The sequence below is a fragment of the Manacus vitellinus genome, unplaced genomic scaffold (genome assembly GCF_001715985.3).
Source record: "Manacus vitellinus isolate BGI_N305 unplaced genomic scaffold, ASM171598v3 scaffold_2_pilon, whole genome shotgun sequence".
Classification (NCBI taxonomy): Eukaryota; Metazoa; Chordata; class Aves; order Passeriformes; family Pipridae; genus Manacus; species Manacus vitellinus.
Window position 1 is genome coordinate 48,210,735 of NW_021940208.1, and position 23,973 is coordinate 48,234,707.

The 23,973-nt window shown below is 37.1% G+C and overlaps 1 protein-coding gene across 1 annotated transcript in view; it reads left to right on the forward strand.

The window, feature by feature from the left end:
* The window catches only part of PCCA (propionyl-CoA carboxylase subunit alpha), a 270,550-nt gene that overhangs the window by 90,774 nt on the left and 155,803 nt on the right, over nucleotides 1-23,973 (forward strand). Inside the window, exons 10-13 of the mRNA XM_029960846.1 lie at nucleotides 3,414-3,508; nucleotides 10,221-10,371; nucleotides 19,780-19,923; nucleotides 21,628-21,702. Coding sequence (XP_029816706.1) covers nucleotides 3,414-3,508; nucleotides 10,221-10,371; nucleotides 19,780-19,923; nucleotides 21,628-21,702 — 465 coding nt within the window. The remainder of the gene's footprint in view (nucleotides 1-3,413; nucleotides 3,509-10,220; nucleotides 10,372-19,779; nucleotides 19,924-21,627; nucleotides 21,703-23,973) is intronic.

Here is a 23,973-nt window from a genome sequence, read left to right on the forward strand (position 1 = left end):
ATAAATAGTCTGTAAACAGCAAAATGAAGAAACAGTAAAAATGAAATTTAAACCCCACCTTATTCTCTTTTGAAGGGTCTTGGAAAGGTATATAGTGAACTCTAAATTTCAACATTTATCTTAGTTACAAAAGAAGTCAGATTGCTAGAGCATCTTTCTGTATTCTCTTGCTATGGCTAGTAATATTTATCTACCTATGTCTTATTTTTTCCTCTTTTTTTGTGTATGCAAGTAACTACACCTTAAAGATCTGTTTCCTTCAGGGCTTGCAGATTTGGGAGCTTCAGCAGATTCCTACTGATTCTTCAATGAATTAAGTTAGATGGGATTGATTCCTCTATACTTCCATGAGTTGGGGGCAGATTTTACATTGTCTTGATTCCTTTGGGTTTAAAAAGTTACCTCAAAAAATATGGTAGTACTGTATTTAAGAACTGTTAAGTAATTTCACTTAGAGTAAACAAAATGTCTTTGCTATTAATAATTTATAGTTGTGTTTATAATAAGTGTACAGTGAATGTTGTTTTCCTTACACAAACACTTTGATGGTACCTTTTAACAATATCATAGCATATCATTTTAACTTCATGTTCTAATCAGCTTTAGGACGTTGACCTTGGTTCATTTTCAAACTGCTGAATATACAAACAATTTGAGACCAGATGCCAAATATTTATTACTTTAGCAGTAACTTTTAAATAGAACGTTTTTTTAGCATTCTCATATTTCTCCAAAGCATTGGTACTTAAAATTGTTAAATAAGGAGTTTCCTGTGTCTAGCTATAAAACAATCACTTTGTAAAACATGAGAAAAACCGAAAACAATTAACAGGAAAATAGAGTCCAAATAGACTTTATACTTGAACTGATTTGAAGTTTGTTCTCCTGAAGTATCTGATAAAAAGGACCTGAGTTTAAAGTAAGAGTAGGTGGACTGTCTATTACTTGGCTAAATAGCAATCCTACAACTGGAAAGAGAACTTAGCTGAATCATGCAGGAGAGGTTCTGCTACATAATATTGAATTATTTTGACATATAGATGTATGTAGCATATACTAACGTCATAATCATCTAATCCCACAAACCAGGAAATTTTCTTTTAGAAATACTTAGGTATGTAAAAAAACCCTGTAGCTGTGACATGCATTTTTAATGACATGTGTACTGGAATCTCATGTCACCTCAGAGATGATGATTTCAGTATTTTGCAAGTATCTTCTGAAAGACAATTGTTGTATGATTAGTTGCTGATAAGAAAAACAGTGGTCCCAGAATAAAAGTGAAGGGTTAATGCTACATATTGTTGGCTTATTCTATTTATAATTATCTTCTCATTGTAAATGTTCATGCATGTCTCTTTGAGCCATATTAACTAATAATCTTGAAAAACATTTATTTAAGATCCAGGTTGCTGAAATGTAGTAGGATATGAGAAATGTCCTGAAGTGAAAGAAAATATTTACTACTTGGATTGAGAACTTTTATCTTCTTCAGAAAAATACAGAGAGAGGAGAGAAGCGCAGGAACTCATTTTTATTGAAATATTCCGGGACTCCTTTGATTGTTTTGGTGAAGGTGAATTCTGTGGAAAGATGTAGGCTTTCTAACAGTGAAACAGAAGTGCTCACAGGGAAATCATTCTACTTACAGGACAGTGATTTTTTTCCATTGAGTCCCATCTGTGTTCTGTAGGTGTAATATTTTAATATTAAAAAAAAAATCACAAAAAACCAGTCAAAAAATCTTAGGACCTCCCAAATGAGTTTCTGTAGAGCTCCACTCATCTGGATTGAATGTGTGAAGACCTGGGTAGGAAGTACCTGGGTATTTCTTTTTTCTATTTTTTTTTTTTTTTAATCTTCGTGCCGAGTCCCCTGTTAGGGAATTGAGCAGTTGGTTGGAGCCACTCTGGTGCTGCTGCTGCTAAACCTCCCCCTGCGCAGGGAAGAAGAGGGGTCTGGGACATGCTGTAACTTAGGGAACTCTGAAGTTGTCAATCATCAAGACATATTTGAAGGGGCTTTTTTTTTCACTAGACAGCTCCATAAATATATGGGAGCACAACAGAATTTCTGAGGAAAAAAATACGTCTGATCCTACGATGTGCAAAGCACCCTGGATCTGATGCTGCCCAGCACACGTGAATTGTCTTCATGAGTTCGCTGCCTCATTTTCAGTCACATCTACCCAAATTATTCACGCCTCGGCAACCGTTGGTGTCATAGATGCAGGAATTCATCTTGCCTAGTGCCATAGTCACTCTGGTGCTAAAAGGAATAATAAATAATACAGATTCGTTGTCACAAATGTTAGTAGATATGGTTGAGTTCACACAGTTTGAGGAAGATTATCTCCTTGTTTTATCTTGTTGGTTTTCAGTGTAGAACTGCACTAGTAAAGAATGAAGCATGAATATTGGCATGGGTTCCCGCAGATTGGAGCAGCAAGATAGATGAGAAAAAAATGGGTTAGAGGGAAAATTTTATAAGGAAGAAAGGGAGCAGGTGTGGTCTGCGATGAAAGAAATTGTTCTAAGAGTAAGTGTAGAGTATAACATCATAAGAAGTCTACTTGAATCCTCAAATCCAGTATCTGGATATTGGAAATGGCTGCACCATACTGTCAGTTTCATAGAGGTACAGAGTTCCTTTTCTTACTTCTCCCTCTAGTTTGAAATTATGGAATCATTTGGGAGCTCTGCTCTGCTGAACTTGTGGTTCTTTTTCTAGTGTGTAATTTAGGTTGTTGGATCTAGATACTTGATTCTGCATTCTCAACTGTAGTTGATACCTGATTTATAAAAAAATTCCTCAAAACTACTGCTTTAGTTTCCATTGAAAGTACTAAGGAAGTTGCAAATTTTCTCCTCCTTAATAAAAGATAGCAAAGTTTCTGAAGATTTTTTTTCTTCTTCGTTTAAGACAAGGCACTGTGGTTCACCTACTGAGAAAGCTGCGTTAGCCGTTCTTTCTGAAAACTCTTCTGTGTAATTCAGGAGCAAAATTTGGCATCCTTGGAGATTTTTCTCTTCTTTGTTGACACAAGATTTTGCCTAACAATGTGGTTTTGTGTAATTTCATAATGCAGTACAAACTTAAAATGCTTCTAAATGTAGTTTTAATCATATTTCAGTTTTTTGTAATAAGCTCCCAAAAATTCAGATATCGTATTTTGAAGCGAGTGGGTTTTTGCCACGTACAAACTCTATACAGACTCTTTAGAATAGTCCTATTCAGAATTTGAAAGTGTTCTATTAGTGGTTCATATACAATTAATTTTCTACATGACCTTTTTTTCCCAGTCTCTATTTTAGATTGGAAGAAACTGAACAAATAAGTTTTGTGTAATAGTATGAAGTCAAAGGACTGTACACGTGCACACCTCTGTTAATAGCAGTGTGTTATTGTTTCAGATTTTGGCAGATAAGCATGGTAATGCCTTGTGGTTGAATGAAAGAGAATGCTCCATTCAAAGGAGAAACCAGAAAGTTGTGGAGGAAGCACCAAGGTATGAATGCTATATTATTGATGCAGCTTCATTGTAATTGAAAGTACTTTTGGAAAGCTGGTGATTCTATTTACTGTACGAATGCAAGCAAATTTTATTCTTTTAAAAACCCACAAAGAAAATAAATGTTTGTCATAGTCATTTGACTGTAATGCAGTTTTGATGTTGTTCTTGAGGGTGTTTTGACAATTTGTCAAATGATCTTGTATAAAATGGGTATAGGTCTTACCAAATATATGTGGTATGAAATGGCTTAGTTTATCTGAGATTTTTCTTTGTTCACTTTTGGATGTAAAAGTAAAATAAAATATGGAATAAGTATGAATTTTACTACAGATACAGATATTTGACTGTGTTAGAGTAATTGTGGGAGACCCACATAATTCTGTATATTTCTATTTAAAATGAAATGGTTGAGTACCATTTGTGGTAGTGAACTAGAGATGTATGTGTCCAGTAACTCAAAAGTGCTAAATGATCTTAATCTCACTGGTTTCATGTGAAGCTGAAATACATTGCTGCTGTGCAAGGTATGGTCTTCCTTAGTTTTCTGTTGTATAAAATGGGTGGCAGGAACTTCTGATTTCAGAAAGCCAGACGTGGGTATATCACTGCCTGTGGGAATTTCCAGTGTAATATTTTCCTCAGCCAGGTGGGTTTGATGTATTTTTTTATAGCACAGCACTGTGATGCAACAGTTTGGGATGTGAGGAAGAGTACATCATCCAAATGGTGTTTATTTAGAGGTGGTTTATTAGTTAATGTTGGATCATAACTACAGGACTTACACTGTTGGACCTAGATTTCAAATTAAAAAACAAAGTTTAAAGATAGAAACCCACTAATAAATGCTTCTTGGTCATGCTTGTGGATTTCTTGGAAGGCTTACGCTGCTTCTGTGTCAAGATCTTACCATGTTTTTGTGAAAAGTGAATACTTCAGGTCCCACTATGATGTGCATGTGCACATACATATACCTAAGCACTTAAAAGAAGAGTGTCTTTTGCTTCACAAGTATATGTAAGGTGATACCTGTCACTGCTGCCTGCTCATTCTCCATACCTGTGGTCAATTAAAGAGGGTCATCCCTCTTTCTCTCATCGGCCAGCTGTGATCAGAGTGTTTCTTTCATCAGAAATATCAACCTTTTAACTTTCTTGGGCTTCTCTGTTGGAGTTGCCAGTAAGTTTCCTCATCCCCTCTTATAGCTCTACAAAAGAGTTTGGGCAAGTCAATAGCTTCCAAAATTTGGTGTGAAAACTCTTCCTTCTTGTTGTTGAATGCTTTAGACTCTGCCAGACTTCGGTTGACAGCTTTGGCAGTCTTACTTGCCTTATAGCCCCTTGCAGTTGGCTGCAGAATCCATTAATTTTCAAAGGGTTACAAGACTTGCAGGGCATTGACTTCTGTGAGACACCATAGAAACACTAAAGGCTCAAGTTAACCCTTCCTGTGAATGCTGTGCTGTTTCAATTAGTCTGATTGATTAATGGCTCCTGGACACACCTCTTCTTATATAGCTGAATGGAGGAAATGTACTGTCCTTCTTTTTTTCCTATTCTAAATAGTAGCTGCCATTAAGACCTCTGAGATAGGTCGAAGGAGTTTTTTTTTTCTTTCATGAAGCCCAGGAGATAGGAATGGTATGGGCTAAAATGTTTTTTCCTTTGTATGACCTCAAGACTTTTTTGATTTACTCTATTCCTATGATGGCATTTTCCTAAGTGTCTAATTTTAGAGACTGAGTGCCTTTTGACTTTGAGAGTAATATATAATTTTTTTAAAAGCTAAGTCTGTTGATCTTGTCCTTATGTGGGATCATTTTGTCTTTGAATCTTCAGTTTTCTTAGGGAAGTTCAGTCTTTTGTTAAAAACAAACAAAAAACCCTCTTTCTTATGAGGAGGGAAACACCTTTGGTTCACACACAGATGGGGTTACAGTATTCAAGGGATCCATCCAGGGGTCCGTGGTGGTCAATCCCACAGATTCATCTAGGACACCAAAAAACTTTTCTTATACCCTTTTAACATTGGTCATTTGTCCTACTCTGTTCTGGGAAGCACATTTAATAAGACACATCCAGTCATCACTAGTTTATTTTGTGCTGGGCAAAGTTAGTGATGCACAAAGCTTCCAGTTGGTGTACTGTAAATTTTTTGCTTCTGGTTTTACACACTTTTGTATATGCTGTTGTCTTCTCATTTCACCACAGAGGCTGACATTTGAAGAGATGAGTAACATTAATTAGTCTTTTGTTCCTTAGTTCAGTTTTTGTTCCTCTGCCACCCAAGCTCTTATCTGTTCATTTTTAGAGACAGTTGCTGTGAGACTGTACTTTGGCAAGAAAAAAATGCAAGGATGTGGCTGTATTTTCCTATTTGCTAGAGTGATTAATAAGATATTGTTTCCTGTGGGGAGAAACAAGGCCTATAAGCTTATCAGAAAATCCACTGATTCCTTAGGATCAATCACAAGTAAATACACAAGAGTATTAACTGACGTCCTATTCAATAACTGGAGGAGTAACTCAAAGGAGTGCTCTAAAACTTCACTTTGGTGAGAGCACATGTCTAACTATTTCTGAACCTGTTAGAATCCTCTTAAAGCCCTTTAAATTTGCCTCACCACTTGGGTGAAGGAATGTTCATCTGTTCAGAGGCACTTGACTATCTGCACTATTTGATGCCCAAAATTAAGATTTTTGGAATGTTATTATGGAGAAATGCCACACAAAGGCTCTTCAACTCACTGTGATCATCCACTCCTGTCCTTTGTTGTAGTAGTAGAAGACATTAAATGGTTGATCCTTCATGGAATACCACTTAGAATCATAGGGTTGTTGAGTTCAACCATAAATGTAACACTGTTAAGTCCATCACTAAACCAAGAGCCTAAGCACAACATCTACGTGTCTTTTAAGTACCTTCAGGGATGGTGAAGGTACCACCACTTTCCCGGGCAGCCTGTTCCAAGGCTTGACATTCAGTTCTGTGAAGAAAATTTTCCTAGTGGCCGACTTAAACCTCCCCTGGTACAACCTGAGGCCATATCCTCTTGTCCTGTCACTTGTTGCCTGGGAGAAGAGGCCGACCCCTATCTTGCTACAATCTCCTTTCAGGTAGTTGTAGACAGTGATAAGGTCTCCCCTGAGCCTCCTTTTGTCCAGATTAAACAACCCCAGGTCCTTCAACTGCTCCTCATGAGATTGTACTCCAGACCCTTCACCGATTTCATTGTCCTTCTCTGGACATGCTCCAAGACCTTGGTGTCCTCCTTCAATTGAGAGGGCCAAAACTGAACACAAGATTTGAAGTATGATCTGTAACCATCATATGTCAAAATACTGAGCTTCAGGATGCTGTGTTAAACCTTCTCTCTATGTTTTCAGGCCTACCTTGGACAAGGAATGATGGAACAGTGCCCTGACACTGCACTCTGTACTGACGTGCAAGATCCCTATTAGCATACACAGTGAGCAAGTCCTTAGAAATTGCTAGCTATCTGCTTACTTTTCTTCTTTGTCTCTACTTTTCTGCATTGATTCCATGTCCTTGAGGTTAAACCTTAGCACCCAAGATTTTCAGAATAAGGTTTTAGAATAGTCTCTTAACAGTTTTGCAAAATTTCAAAGTTTAGTCTCAGGCACAAAATAATTGATCTATTATGCCTTTTTTTTTTTTTTTTTTAATCCTAACTGCATACATTCAGAGTTAAGGTTGCCTTATCTATCCTAAATGATGATTTTGTGGTATCTTTTTTAATTAAAAGATGTTCAGAGAACTAAAATATTTGTTTCTATTTCTGCCTGTGACAGAAACGTCTAAAATTTTTGTTATCTTCTTTGCATGCACTGTTGTTAAATTTCTCTCAGGAATTTTTTTGTCCTTGGAAGATGCATAAGCAGTGACTTTCCCTTTCTCTAAGCACTAAACTCTGAAAGATCTCAATATGATGTCAAGTATGTCAGGATCAGATTCCAAATTAATAGCCAAAGTGCTGCTTAAAGCCACTGACAATTTGAATGAACGTATGTAGGCAGGAGCTTAGCAGAAGGGTGCATTGTTGAATTGGACTCTATCTACAAGTTCTCCTTAGAGTTGTACAGCATGGATGTGTATCAGACTCTACATTTCCTATCACTTTGTCTAGAAATCCTTGAAGGATTTTGGCTTAAGAGAAACACGAACCTGTTCTGTTTGTGACTGTGTACATGGTTCATAGGTGTGCATTGTTTAGATGTGGGGGCAAAGCTGTGTTCTCAAATGCTTTTTTAGCATATTTATGCCCATGAGGTTCATCTCTCTGGCTGCAGAAACAATGTCATAACAAATTGTATTGCCCTTGATCAACTTTACAGTAGCTTAATGAAGTTCTTATGAGTAAAGTATAAGGTCTTATTTTTCTTTTTGATACTTTTATCTTGTGAGTCTTTATTTTGTAGCCTCAGTGCTGCCATAGGAGCTGTCAAAGGAAAAAGAGGTGTATGTGTGAGCAAAAGATTTGAAGTCAGGTTTAAAATGCTGTTTTCAAGTGGTGCCTAATTAGATTTGGCAAGTTATTTTGGTTGTAAAAGGTACATTGTAATAAAAGGGAGAAACAATGTATATGAAAGGTAAAGCAGCAGAGGGGAATATGAAGACTTTGTTTAATTAACCAAGGTGATGGCAGGGATGATCCAGTCATTTTTAAGAGCATAAAGCCTAACTGTGTGGCAGAGATCAAGTTTAGCAATGTCACAGCTGTGTTCCATTCTTTGGTTACAGCAGGAGCTGAACAGTGAGATCTCAGACCTGCATTTAACAAGTATAGGGAAGACACCACTGTAATAAAGGGGAGTAACCATCTTTAATCTGTATGAGAAGTAATAATGGTTATTCTAGAAAGAGAGTATGAAGCTGATGTTGAGAAGGTTCTGTTCTTCATAAGCCACTCATTGACCTTTCATGATCAAAGCCCTGCAGAAACCCCACACTGAATTATAAATTGTTGATTTTGGGTTGTATTATACTCTTACTGAATCAAAATAAGAAATATTATGAAACTCTTTTACCAGTGTCTCTTCTTGATAGGTACAACGTGGTTTTGACATCTTCTGATCTTCCTTTTCATCTGATGTAGGATCTGGTAGCTTTCTTGGAAGGAGTCTTGACTTCCTTTTCCTGTTGGTCCCATTGTTTGCCAAGAAAGAAATTTTTTCCTAAGTTCTGGAAATGCCTACCTTACAGTCCATCAGAATCTGCTTGTGTGGGCACTGGAGGGATGGAGTGAAATAGCACTTTTCCAATAAAGAAAAGGATTCCACTGTCTCCTAGTTTACTCACTTCTTGTGTCCTATCAAATATGGTTTGTTGTGGCAGGCATCTCTAGCTCGTCTGTGAGTTCAGGTCTCAGTGAAAAACACCACAGTAAGTATTGAAAGACAAGTTCTGACCCAGCACTTGGCTTCTGTCTGAATGCAGTCCTGGGCCCCAGATAGGGCTTCACTGGCTTTGGGGCCACTTCAGATAGGTGGAGGCTCCTGATTGGTTTTTTTACAGATTAGGGCTCACTGCTGAAGCCATCTTAAGAAATATGTAATATTTTGCATTTTAGTTTTAAACAGTAACTTAGAGGTAAGGTAGAAGTAACTTTCTATTCCCTTGCAAAAGTACTTTTAAAATTATAACTGACTTATGGGCCTAATGTAAGTCAAAACAGAAATATGATGAGTGTATTTGTAATCTTTTATAAGATTAGCAGCTACACATTGTCCTTCATTGAAGATCAACGTATCAGGTTGAGGGGCAGCCATCACAGCTTTGATGGAATGCCACAGAAATATATCTAGCTCTAATTACTAGAGGAGAGTACAGAGGACAGTAAGAAGGAGAATGTGTACTTTCCAGAGTCTGAATTCACTGGACCAGTGGAAGTGGCATGGTGCTCTCCTAGAATGAGAAAGCTTGGCATTTGGACAGTGTTCACAGTCCTCCCAAGGTAATAGATGAACTGCTCTTTGGGTGCCCTTGAGTGTGGCCAGGATTTGTGGAAAAGAAAGAATTGCAGTCAACATGGATAACTAATCTTCAGCTTACAAGAAAAGTTGAAAGAGTAAATAGAGGATATGAAGATTCAAGTCATGATAGTGTTGATGGTGTTCAAGTTGAATATTATGAATGCTCATATATTCTTTATTGCAACCAATAAGAAACCTGAATAAATTAATTTCCATTAATTTCCAAAACTTCTTTATTCCATAGAATATCAATTAAATGACCACACTGTTTTAATTCAGACTCAGAAAAATTCCACTTAGGCCTCTTGTCTTTTGGTATTTTGGCATTTATATTTCCACTGGATGGATTTTTTAGTTACAGGTTTTTTGCAAATAGATATGCCTTCTAAATTAGCATGGATTTGTATGTATTTTTTTTCATTTAATTTACATTATTATAGATCTCACTGTTCTAAGAGTTGTCTTCTGTTATTTTACATTGTAGAGAATGTGGTTATTTATCCTGAATTTCCTGTACATTAGAAGTAATTGTAAAGCATGCAGTATATCTACTTAGGGGTAATACAAATGTAAAGACATACATTTGACAGCCTTAACATGTTTTCATAACTCAAACAATGATGCTGTCCTTTTTTGACTGTAGTTTAAGCAGAAGATGAAATGATTGGAGAATAATTTTTTTTTAACTAAAGTAAGGCATTATTTCTGTATTGTAGCACTTTTCTAGACCCTGAAACTCGAAGAGCAATGGGAGAACAAGCAGTAGCTCTTGCCAAAGCAGTAAAGTATTCCTCTGCTGGAACAGTAGAATTCCTTGTGGACTCCAGTAAGAATTTCTACTTCTTGGAAATGAATACTAGACTTCAGGTAAGAAAAACAACTCTTCAGATTCAGAAAAGTGTTATTTAAATAAACAGACCATAACCTCCTCCCATACTTAGGGGTCTGCTCCTGCAAAGACTTAAACATAAGTATCTTGATGCACTTCCCACTGAACTTAAAAGATGTGCACACTCAAATAAGGTTGCCTATACAAGACTTTTGCAGCAGTGAGCCCTTGCACAGCACTCAAGTAAGTGTTCAGAGCTTTTGCTCTTTGTTACACTTGACCTAAAGACCTTGTGAGAGGTCACTGTTAAGTGCTACTGTGAGTTCACAGTAAGTGGTTAGCCACTGTGCTCTGAGACTTCTCTCCACTGGTCCCTGAAGTTTCTTTCTTATTTTTATACTTTGATGATCACTTGCTGAGTTTCTCTAGGAGGGTGATTAAAACTGTATGTGTATATCAGCAATAAAAACACTAGCAATCTGCATGTGATCGAAATTGTGACTGGAATACAATTGTGTAAGAAGCATGTGACATGGTGTAGGATTTTTGTAACAACTCATGTAGTCAGTGGTAGCTATTGTAATGTACACTGCAAGTGAAGGGACAAGCAGCGTTTTATGGAAAACCTCTTCTACCTCTTATTTGACTCTTGTGATGCATTTGTGGTCATAGGGAAGAAAACTGGCACATTCCACTGTCTTTATCCTCCTTTTCTCACTTTAAATAACACCCAAAAGACTGAAATATGGAACCAAGCAACAGTTTGATTAGCATCTCATTCTGTTTTAGCTACATTAGGGCCATGTCCTGCCTGTTGCTTGTTCACATGGGCAGTGATTGAGTGTAAAGAGATCCTCATAATTCTGATATCTTTGCATGACTTTGTATAATAATTGGGTAAACTTGTGCTCCAGTTTAAGAAGTTGGAGAGAATTTGGGGGTTGCAATCTTCTGTGCCAGGGGAAGGTTGCTGGTAAAATTTTTACTGCCTTGCAGGACAGCAATGTTTTTGGAATTAGCTATAACCAGTCATTTCACATGACTATAGCTAGGCTCTATCAGGTCTACTAGAGAGGGTGATGTTTAATGGCAATATATAGTTCATTAAAATATTAAGATGAATTCTGTCTCTTTGGTCATATTCTTTACACTTTTCCCAGTCTTGTCATTTTTGAGCCAATGTTTTTTAATAACTCCATGGTCTTGTTTACACAGAAGAAAATTAATTTATGGTTTTCTGCATAACCCACTAGAACTTCAAAACCATTTCCTTGCTGTAGTATATTATTGTCCATTAATTTCTAAATGGAACTAGTGATGGAATATCCTTGGTCTCCTTTTTGGGATTTGTTTTTAATGTTATCTTTGCTGGTTTTGTGGTGTCTTCCCCCTGCAATGCCCTCTAACTTGCTTAGTTGTAGATGTCTCCACATATGTAGTAAGAAAGCTTTCACAATTTCATCTTTGAAGACTCCTTTTGAAATGTAGCCTAAGCAGTTTGGCAGTCCCCTATAATAGCAAACTTATTCTTTCAAACTCTTAAAGAAATTTACTAATCTTAAATTAGACTACTTGTTTAGATGTTCTGTAATTCCTCTATCTTGACTGTGCATTGTCTCTAATTAGCATTTCAACTTGAGTCTGGAGGGTAGTAATTTTCTGGTTCTTCCCCCCCACCCCAATCTTACCTGATTGATCTGTCTCTTCTCCCAGGTCTCAGGCTTTACTTTCTATTCAGCTAAGTTACACAACTAACATCATACTTGCTCCCTTCTATTAAGAACCAAACATAGAAACTCTAATGAAGCTTGTACAGATTTAAATTCAGAACCAGGATAGTGTCTGGATGTTCCTGTATTGCTTTAGTCTTTATTTTCCTTTTGCATCTCCGGTGATCAGTGGCTAACAGACTGACTTGCCTTGTTATTGCTGAGCACTCCACAGCTGGAAGAACTTTCTAAAATGATGAGTGTCTGATCCATAAATGCTGCTCTTAAGGTCTTTGTCAGTGTGCATTAGACATTAGCTACCTGTCAGCATCATCAGAATATGTCTAACTAAATTATGCGATTTTCTGTCTGCTTTAATGTTTCAGCAATCTCTGATCAGATCACTGTAGAATTTTTACTTGAGATACATACTTCAAAATATACTTGCTAACTAATCTGTGGCCAGTACTTTGCATTGCCTGCTGATTTCTCCCCTCTCTCCCTTTGGTGTATCTTTCAGTGTTTTGGTAAATTATTTTGCAGTAACCAAGAGTTGTACTGTTACTTGGCTGTCTTTTTGGGAACTCTTTGGGAATATACCTTTTCTGTTATATGGTAGTGCAAAAAAAGGCATAAACAGCACTTTGCATGAAGTTTATATTTTATTTAATTTTTGTTTTAAGTGTTGTTGCAATACTATACGAGATTGGAAAACGAAAAAATTTGGTGAATCAGCTCCATTGTGTCTCTTGTATGCTACACAAATTTGTTACAGATGTTTTACTCCCTCTAAGTGATTCAGCTAGAAAGACTTATTCTTTGCTGTTGGCAATGTTCTTTTTATTGCTTCTGCTTTTCTGTCATCTTTCAGATGCTAGCTGATAAGTACGAGACATGAGATTGGATAATTGCATAGCAAAACTAGTTATTCTTTCTTTTCATAAGAGAGTACAGGGATGTCTGCCCTAGCAACTACCAGAGAACTTCTGTATGCTGTCATTTAGGGCACTTTTAGAGTGGTTTTTAGGCAGAAAACCACTGTTCACTGTTAAAATTGAGGCAGACCAGATATTGAATATATGAATTTTTTTATAGCTGCTCACACTGTGGTGTGTTTTGTTGCCCATTTGTCATCAGCCTCATCAAGGGCAGTCATAGTCCAAAACAACTAAATGAGCTTTGCAATAAATAAAAATTTTCTGACCCCTTAGATTGATAGCCTTTCTAGCTTCCAAGTTGTGTCAAATTCTTTTCATCAAGTTACTATCAGAAGTGCTGACTTTCACTAGAAAAATGTCTTCTGCTCTTTACTGGAAGGTTAGAGATGTTACTCTTGGAATCTATAGGAAGAGAGTGTATGGTCTGTACTTAAAGGATACCTGTTAATACATGTGTGTATGGTGTGGCTAAGCTTCCTGCATGTGAATCAGTTTGTGACAGCAAAGGGAAAATATCCCATATTCTGGATGTTTGTAGTACCTTGAAAAGAGAAACATCCCTTGTTAGCTAAAGAATAATTGAAAAAACATACCGTGAGTGGTGTGACCAGAGTACTTACAGTTTGGATGTTTGTGTCTCAGGTCTTTGCCCAACTTTCTGCCTCCCCCATGAGTTGTGCAGTTTAAATAACAAGTGAGTACTCCCTTCCTCCTCAAAACGTGTCTGAATTTCCTTAATGTAATTGCAAAGATCATTTGCATAGACTGGAGTTGAGAAATATGGTAATTTGAGTAGCAGTGTTTTCTCTTCATGTGACAGTTTGCATATTTTTGTAATAACTTTTTAGGGAATAAAAATTAATTTTGCAGAATAGTCTGACGTGTTTGTAAGAGACTTATTGAACGCAAATGGCATATCTGTGTTTTTAGTTTAGTTAGTTATTGTGAGAGTATATATTTTATGTAAATGTTTTTAAGTTCTTTTAAAGTAAGCTTGATTCTAAGCATAAAGTGAAGGTAAATAATCTTCCATACACCCATAAAACATTACCCAGTGTTAAAATTTTTGTTTACCACTTTCAGGGGTTTCAGCAGATTTTACTGACCCCTGGAAAATTATATATTCTAGAGCTTTGTCTTTGCACAAAACTGGCTGTGCCTAGTCTAAAAGACGGGAGGATTTTTATGTACAACATGTCTCTTTCTATTTCCTGTTTGTCCACTCATGAGAGTATAAAAAGCATGGTTGGCAAAGGTCTAAAAATACATAGAAATCCTGTTGCTGATTGTTTGGAGCTCCACTGCTTATAAACTCCTGGTTCTACACCTTCTTAATGGTATCTGTAATCTGTTGCATGTCAAGAGCCACCTGCTGAACGTTTGGTCAGTGGAGAGAAGTGCTGGAAGATATTGCAGCTACACTATGTAAACAGTTAGCAGCAAAATACAAATAGCAAAGGAATGAGCTGAGTCTGGACTGCCAGCTAAAACCACAGAGAGGTAGTGACTTCGGTATCCATGGCAGACCCATGGGGACGGGGAACTGTCTTGGTGTGTGTCGCTGCCTGCAGGATGAATTGTGATAGGTGAGCAGGAGTATGGGAGCAGTGAAAGGGGCTGTCAGGAGTTAGAGGAGTAGATTTCTACGAAGTCTGAATGGTGGGATTTTGAAGTAAAGTCTCGAGCAACTCTTTGTGCTGTTTGCTGAGACTCTTCATATTTCTGGATACTGTTATCTTGTTTTACTGTGACACTTAGCTTCTTCAGTCATTTTAAATAGGCTAACGAACGGTGTCAGATGGTAAAGACTTTCAATTGCTGCTAACCTGGGCTGAATTTGAACTACTGACCTAAAGGTGAAAGGTCTCTTATCCCATTACCAATCTCCTAAGCCCACCAGAATCCATTCTGCACACAGTTTATACCAGCTGTTCATGGCCATTTTTAGAACCGAAAGAAAAGGTGATTTTGCTGCCAAACAACACTGTTTCGCACAAGAGGGTCAGCCGACAACAGTTAACCAGATTTTTGCCACGTTCTTGCCTCCTAATGCAACTTCCATTATGTAGCTACTGGTTGTCTGCTTTTCTGGCTCCCCAAAAGAACTACAGAAAAGCATTGCTAATTGTTGTTGACAGAAGAGAACAACATTGTTTGTGTAAGTCATTGAATCTGAAAGATGCCATTAACAGTGCTGCCAGGGCATGGAGTGATATCTTAGAGACAACACTGCCACGTAACTATCATAAAATACTATCAAAAAAAGTAGATAAAGAGGAGACTCCCTTCCATTTTTAATAAGTAAAGAAGCAAAAAGTAATTCTTCAAAGAGTACATTAGTTTCTTTGCTTTGGTGAATTTGATGTAAAGCAAAACCAAGAACAGCTGCAGTTCTTGTAGGATTCAGTACTGCTGCTAAATACAGTAAAAGCAAGAATTGCATTTTTGGGAAAGAAAGTATAAGTTTTGTGTATGAAAGTTTCTTTATTTTTTTACATGGAGTATGTAGCGGAAAGGAAATTGTGTAGAATTACTGAATTGCAAGAAATTTTTTTTGAAGTGCAAGATGTTAATTGAGAAAGTTATATTGGAATTGTGAGCTAATTTACTTGTTGACCTCAAGTGTGTGCTATTCATTTAAAACACAGAAAAGGCAGATTCAGAATTCATAGGCTATGAAAGCTGCATCTGTCCCATACAATGTAGAAACAGATCCTTGCAAAGAAAAATTGAAAAAACAGTGTCAATGATTATTGGAATATAACTTTGATAACTTCCTATGAGGAAGTAGATTAAACATTTTTTTGGAATTAATGTTGTGATTAAAAAATTAGTTGGTACCAAATGTTTGTGTATTAGTTCTTTTTTCTACATCTTACTTGGGAAACCCAAGCATCTTAGCTGGTGGAAATTTTTGTAGTTCTGGTTGCCTTGAGTTGTTTGATCACATAATAATAAATCAGAAAACAAACAGCACATGTTGTTATATACTGTGTCTATAGACAAGGACAACATAGGAGTTTGCCTGTTAAATATTCCTATGTGCTTTTCATTCATTCTGTGCATTAATCCAACCATTGTCTGTTCTTCAGCAGCCTTTATGAAAAGCTGTTTTTTACTGTGCTGCTGAACCCCATATACATGTGAACTGTTTTGCAGAAAGATGTGGCCCCAGAGTGTTCCTGCTCACAGTAGTGAGGAAGCCCGCATGCCTGAAGAGCAGAACATGTGTGCACTTCTGCTGTTCAGTTCTCCGAAATAGAAACCAGGCTTACTGAAATACAGGGGGTTGAGAAGCATCTGTAAGTTGGTGTGTTTGGGTCAATTGATACTGGATTTGGCTGCAGCAGCAAAGCCTGTGGGACTCCAGGTGAATCACATTTCCTGGAACCTGAGGTGTATGTTGAAAGTTAGTTTTGAGATTATTTATCTGAATGTAAAGGGGTATATGACACCATCTAGGGACTTACAGTAGTAGGGGTGACATAGGCTATAGTTTTAAGTCTACTGAAATTTAGATTTTCTTGGCTGATGTGATGTGCTTGAATGCTCCAACTGGTGTGTGAGTAACTTGATGCCTTATACACAGAGGGACAAGAGCAGTCTGTGAGAGTGTCCAGAAGTGTTTGCTATTAGATCTGAGTACCTTGATAGTCTTGAGAAAAATGTGTCCTGAAATTATTCCCCTGAATATAAGGGGAGCAGTCATCGCTAGTTTAACTTTTAGCTCCAACTGTCCATAAAAACTGCATGACTGTTTTTTGTAGCTGTGGATGAACCCTACTGTGGTAGAGCTTTAAGACTGCTGTCAGTCACAGAACAGGAGGAGAATTAGCAGCCTTTCCATACTGTTCTGGTGATGGATGCTAATTGGACTGTGACATTGGTAGGTTTTTCCCTTATCTTTTATACCTGCTTCACCATGTTTAAACTGGCACTTAGGTATTATTTTCTGATAGGCTTTGCCACTAGTGTCTCTTACTGTATATATGGGAAGAGGTTACTGAAGCAAAGACACTTGCAATGCTCACAGGAAATCTGGTTGCTGTGAGATGTCTGAAGAAGAGCAGATCCAGCAGGTCCATGAAGGGGCAGTGCTTTCACTTTACTGTGTATAGCTATTGCTGGCCATAGCAGGTATAGCTTTGTGGACTTGAAAGCAGGAATATAAGTGACAATTTACAGAAGAAGTGATGATGCGTGTGTGTTTGTGTCACAGAAAGTGGGGAGTAAGACTTTAAAGAGGTATGTATGGTTCTTAAGTGCATTGAAATGATGACTTGGTATAAATTGTTTATGACCAGATTTGGTCTAAGTAAAGGAACTGATAGTAAAGGTGTTACTTTTGACAGCTGATTAATTGAGAGTTATTGCTGATCAGTAACTCGTGCTGTCCCCTTGCCGAAAGTAGGCTGCAAATGCTGAAAGAAGTGCAGTTGGAGTTGTGCATCTCACTGGAAGGTTAAAGTTACAAATAAGTCAACTAGGATTTCAAGGTTAAAGTTCTTTTCTACCCCATTTTGGTCATCTGGTGGTCTTAATGAATACTAAAACATATTTAAAATGTATTTGGTACCTCCAAATTAGTGATATGATTGGAATTGCCTACATTACACCTAAACAGTGCTAGTTGAAACACAGTCCTAAAAGAAAGCAGAACAACTTCTCCCCACCCCTAAAGAAAACCCAAAACAAAACAAACAAAAAACAAACCCTCAAAAAATTTTCCTATACATGTTTTCTGAATGCTGTTTTGTGTGGAGACACAAAGGGAGTATTTTGAAGAAATAGAAGAAAATATTGACCAAGTCAAAGATCCGTATTGAAGAATGGATTAAATAAATGTTTGTGAGTCGTAAGAACCAAACAACAAAAATATTTTTCTTTCCAGAAACATTCCATCTTATTTTGATCATCAACAATAAAACTGAAAACAACAATGAAGCTATTGAGTCTGGAATGCCAATTGCTATCCAAGAAAAATGACAGTATAACTAAATAATGCAAAAGTCTTTGGAAAAATAAAAACTATTTTAATTATCTGGAATGTTAAAATTTCAAACCTCTTCTTAACTCAAAGATAACTTTTTAAAACTTAGGTTCCAAAATAAGAAAGTAAGTTTAGTTGTCCAAATATGAATGTGTGATAAGTAACTTTCTATTAAAACTTGGGGAGTTTTAATAGAAACTTCAAGTCTTAATAGAAATTGAATTGCTTCAATTTAACACTGCAGGATAGACACTGAGATGTTTCATAGATTCTCAAAATACTGTTATTAAGCTTGACATGCTGGAGAGTATCATGTGTTAGGTAGAATCAAGATTGAATCCCAAAGGTATATCCTTAAACTGTATAATCAGATTTCCATTTCAATGTCACTTTTGTCCTTCAAAGAATAGGTGCTTGTTTCAGTGATGATTTGTCATTAAAATTATGTCAAAACGTCTTAAAATGTTGTTGAAACTCTAAGCAAACTCGCAGCACACACAGGGCTAATTATGGATGCCATCTGTTTATTTTTACAAAGCTTTTTTTTCCTTAAAGACCAAAGCATCTACTTGTTCTGATAAGCCACAATATTATTATAATGACTAAATGTTTTCCTTAATACTCATATACTTGAAGGAAGAAAGAACAAAGTTTTTTGGTCAATGACCTTTTCAGTCAGAAAAGCTACATAGTATGACATCTCATGACAGAGAAAGATTAGTGAAGTGCGTTTTCTTAAGGTATTTTGGTCCTTGGAGCACGAGCATTTTATAATAAAAATGGCAGTTCTGTCATAATTTCTGTATGGAAAGTCTTACAGCTGTGTCTGTGTGAAGAACGTGCTTTTAGCTTGCCTACCTCTTACTTGATCTATAGGATGCGCTCTCCTCTCTTCGGGTGCTTTTTTCTGTCCTATGCCTAGTTAAATGTTTTTTTAAAGTTAATCAAGGTATTAATTTCTGTTCCCATTTGAAGGAAGAAATGTGTGTGTCTGTGCATATGTGCACACATGTGAGCATGCTTGTACGCACATCCTGGGTGAGTGTGAACGACGGGTATTCCCAGGGCAGCATCATCCAAAGCCGTTAGCGGCAATTTGCTGAGAGCGCAGAGTGACTCTGCTGGTCCAGCCCAGCTATTGTGCATGCTAAGCACTAAACAGATAAGTCTGGAGGGGGAAAAAATTGAAGGATCCATCTGCTCATTTCTGCTACACTGCGCTGATGCAAGATTACGCTAATCTGGTTGCTTGTCAGGACAGGTTAGTGAAAGCAGGCGAATGGGTGAGATTTAGGGTAGGCTAGTAAGTGGCTCCTGTTTGTGCCATGTTAAGTGTAGCAGAATGTGTTGATTATTAGCTACTTTGAGATTTTCAGTTAAAATACAGTGTGAGGCTCTTCGAAACAAAATTAAATGGGAAAAGCTTCCAAACAAAGAAACATTAACTCATCATCACCAGGTGCATTTGAATTTGTAAAATAAATGAAAAAAAATCCCCAACCCAAACCCCTGCAAACCCCCGAATCCTTCTAGGTGACCTTTCTAGTTTTCCTTCTGTATGCTGCTCTTAGTTATTGTAGTCTGCTAAGTTTTTTTTCTTTTTTTTTTTCCCCTGCCCCTGCAGAGATGGTGGTTGCCAGAGTTTAAGCAGAATTTTCTTTGAGAAAAAGAACAAAACATAAACATACTCTTTGTCTGCTCTTTGGCTGGTCAAATTTCTTGTTTATCTGTGTTTGTTTACAGAGAGGCATTTTTTTTGTTGTTGCTGTTTTTTTGTTACCTATTGACTGACAGTTCTTGACCTTGCAGGTTGAACATCCCGTCACAGAATGCATTACCGGCCTGGACTTAGTCCAAGAAATGATCCGTGTTGCTAAGGGTTACCCTCTCAGGCACAAACAGGCTGATATTCCCATCAACGGCTGGGCGGTTGAATGTCGAGTTTATGCTGAGGTAAATGAGTGGTAATGGGGAGGAGGGTAGGTGGTTGAATTGTGGCGTAATAATACCCAGGTGTGGATAGATGCCAAGGTGAAGTCAAGGAATATCATATGAAAGTCATGATTTAGAGCATGTAACACAAATGGTTAGTGAGGTTTTGTAGAATTGTAGAGTTCTTATTTTTTCAATAAAAATACGATGTGTATTTCAACATAGCTTTTTTCCTGAAAATCCAAATTAACGATGGTAAAAGAGGTAATTGAGCAAATATCATTAGAAGTAAACCTATCTGTTCTGTTCACATTCAATGATGCATTGCTGGAGTTATTTTGTACGGTTAACTACTGTTTCCAGGTTTGTGAAATCTTCTGACTGAAATCTGAAACTTGTTGACTTAAAAAGACAGTTGAAATTCAATGTCTTACAGAATTTTTGTTGTTTTACTAAAACTTTTTGAAAGGTTGAAAAGCAAGTTACTTGTCTTCTGAAACTACAGGTTATAGGACAGACTTTCAAAGTACATTCCAAAACAATAACTTTATAATTATGATGTGACTCTATCTCACCTTCAATAAGCTTACAAAAATTTAAAACCCATTTTCAGTCACGTTTAGGATATTTCAAGGTAATGTCTTTTTACTGTCATTTTTTATATATGAAAATCAAGATTTCTTAAGTAAAAAAATCATAGAATTACAGACTCATTTAGGTTAGGAGGGACCTTAAAGGTCATCTAGTTCCACCCCTCTTGCTTTGAGCAAGGACACTTTGTACTAGACCAGGTTGCTCAAAACCACACCCAACCTGGCCTTGAACGCTGCCAGGGATAGGGCCTGGAAAATAATGCCTAGCTTTCTTAATTTTGTTTCAGGAATGTTTTAGGTAACTCTGCTTTTTAAAAATAATTCAGCATCTTCAGATGTTTCTTCCTTTGCTTAACTATTGTGACTTCTCTGACCTAGAGCATCTTATTTTACTTTTCCCCTCCCCCCCTTTGTGACATACCCATAATCTTCAACTTACTCTAGTGATTACAAGTGCAAACTATTTTGATAAAGAATAAATATTTGCCCTGTGATTGACATGGAAGCTATTCTGAGTATTAGTAGGCTTTACCCTGGAGTAACTGATGATTGGGTCTTTTTTTTTTTTTTGTTCAGCCTGGATCCCCTCACCTATAGAAGTAATGAATCCAACTATGTTGCCATGAATTTGGTAATTCTGTAGGCCATATGTTTTTTTGCTGTCCTATTAAGTTTATATTGATGTTGCATTATGTAGGAGATTTCCAAAGACATAAAGAATGGTTTGATTTCTTAAGATTATTGAATTTCTAATGTCCCTTTTTATCTCTGAAATATTTTTCTTATTTCTTCTCAGTCCCACCATTCTGAATACTTCCCCATCCTTCTTCCAAGGCACAATGTAGCTAATGAAAATGTCATCTTTTCATCTTTTGTTTTAGTGGTGTACTGTAACTGTATGCAGAGCACTTCTTTCATGCTTTTTGACTGATGCAAGAGAATTTATATGCTTCCATTTCTGTTTGGAGTTGCAGGGGCAGATGGATGAAGAAATATTTTTCAACACAAGTAATTCTGGGGAAGAAAACAAAGTCATTCCAATAGCAGTTTTTGTTAGACTTCAAGCTTTTTAACATTATCTGCTCCACATCTGTAAAAGCTTAATGCTTTCTCCTGTTGAATTTTATTTCAGGACCCCTACAAATCTTTTGGTCTGCCATCCATTGGTAAACTGTCTCAGTATCAGGAACCATTGCATGTGCCAAGTGTAAGTAACTCCTTTCTGGTTTTCGGAGGTGCTGAGTTTCTCTCTAATAGGCAGAGACTATAAATACTCAGCGGCTTTGTAAATCAGGCCCATTTTCCAGCTTTTTGCCAGAGAGGGGATAGGACATAGAAAAACCGATTTGTGCAATTAAGTGTTGAAATAATTTGTTCTATAACTTTCAACCTAAGTTTTTCAAACGCAACTTTAGTAAAAATACTGTGACCATTGGAAAGGACAGTGAAATATTGAGTCAGCTCTTTAAGCATAGAGAACTGGGGACACTGGTGAGAAACTGCCAGTGCTTTTTGTTTAGCTTTGTAGATGTTAGAGATGAGTTTCTTGCAGTGGTTATTACGTGTTTCAGTATATAGTCTAACTATATGGAATAACTGTTTAACAAACAATGTTTTCTGCTGTGTTTAAAGGCCTTTCTGTAAAATCAAGGTAGTCTAAGTGCACATATACATGACACTGTCAGTTAGTGGAATGATGAGACTGTACCATCTGTGAATACAATTATTCAGTCTGATTGCTTGCACGGAAAATAGTGAAAGATTACAGGAGGAATCGTAAATGTGGAGATGTTATTGGATATATGATTTATTTTGCTTTCTGAATTGTTTTTGCCCATGTACTTTCCAAAGGGACCTGACCCTTTCTGGTCTTTAAGGCTTCATGCTGTGTTCAAAGTCCGAAAGCAGAAAAAAATTGTGAAGATCTAAAAGCCATTATATACTCTTAAGGAGGAGATGAGGGAAAAAGGTATCATTGGATGTATCCAAACTTCTTTTTAATGAAATAAAGAGTGTATTTAATAAGAATTTATAATGAATACTCCAGTGGTTGTTAGAAGTTTTCACCATGTTGTAATAGCTAACAGGATGTCAAACATTTGGCCTTGCAAGTTTTTGCAATTTGCAATTTTCCAAACGTGAGACCTGTTGAAAGTACAAGTGATAATGGACAAACTATACCCCCTACAGTCTTTGTCCCACCAAATCTTTCTTCAATTAATGCTGCAGCAGGAGTTTTATGTAATAACATTTGCGCTTGTAAGCCATCCATACAAAGAAAAAACAATTAAAATGCCTTAAATGTTCTGCTTACTGCTGTTATTTGCTTGTGTGAATGTTGCATGTCAGCTAAATGGACCACGGAATAGATAAAGTGATTGGGTGTAGGAGAGTGCACACTAAGCTTTGTCTATCATTATTGCTGGGAGCAATCAAATTGATGCCAGCAGGACAGTAGATGCGTTGACAGCTGTAATTATGTATCTCCATGGTGATCACTTTTGGCCTGTCATGGAGGCCCATGAGTCCCCTCCCTTGCAAGCATTTAATCAGATTGGGCTGTCACTTGTCAGGTAGACGGGGTGGGCTGGGAGTTGTGCTTAGGGGGAGAGGTGAATTGAAAATGAAGGGTGGGAGATGCCTGATTGCTTCACGTGGTCCATCGTGGTACCAGAGAAAAAGATTTTAATTACACTGGAGGCTTCAGAGCAATGGTTTGAGGAGCTCATATGGAGTGTATAGGCTGTTCTCTTCCTCTTCTACTGTCGTATTAAAAATAGAACAACTATTTTTATGTAGACGCTCATGAATTGGTGTGTTAATACATATATTTCTGCCACTGTGAAACTAATTTCTCTCCTGAGAATGTCATGCTGCTAAGAACAAAATTAATATGACTAAAAAGGTTCAGTGTTTCAGGCCCATTGTACCACAGTGTTTACTTTCCACATTTTAGATTTTAGAATTGTCAACAATTTATCTTAAGAAAAGTTAGCAGAGACTTGTAGTGTGTCACAGTGAGTTCAGTTTATAAATAGTGTATTGCCAAATGTATTTGCAATTCATTTCTTCTGTGTCTCCAGTTAGCTCTGATTGTCTACCTGTGCCTATGTGTCAGCTGCTCATGCTGGTAGAATTGGTGTACGTACGTGGCTGGTGAGGGCTGTTCCTCAGCCATAGAGAGGAATACGCTGGCTATTTTTGTTATGTAGTCTGTAATTTCCTCAGAACATGGTACTCATAAATACCAAACGTTTTTTGTCTTTGATAATAAAGCTTAAGATAAGTGACCACAAACAAACCCCTGTACCGTGATAGTAATCTTTGATGTTCAGTGCTCCTGCACAACATGTACTGCCATATCTGGAGAGCTCCAGCATTGCTCTTTGCCAGTGTGATAAGCAGTCTGGTATTTTAATGGCTCTTACCAGAAAGAAAAAGTTCTTAGATATAGCAAAGAATTGAGAAGTACTAGAAT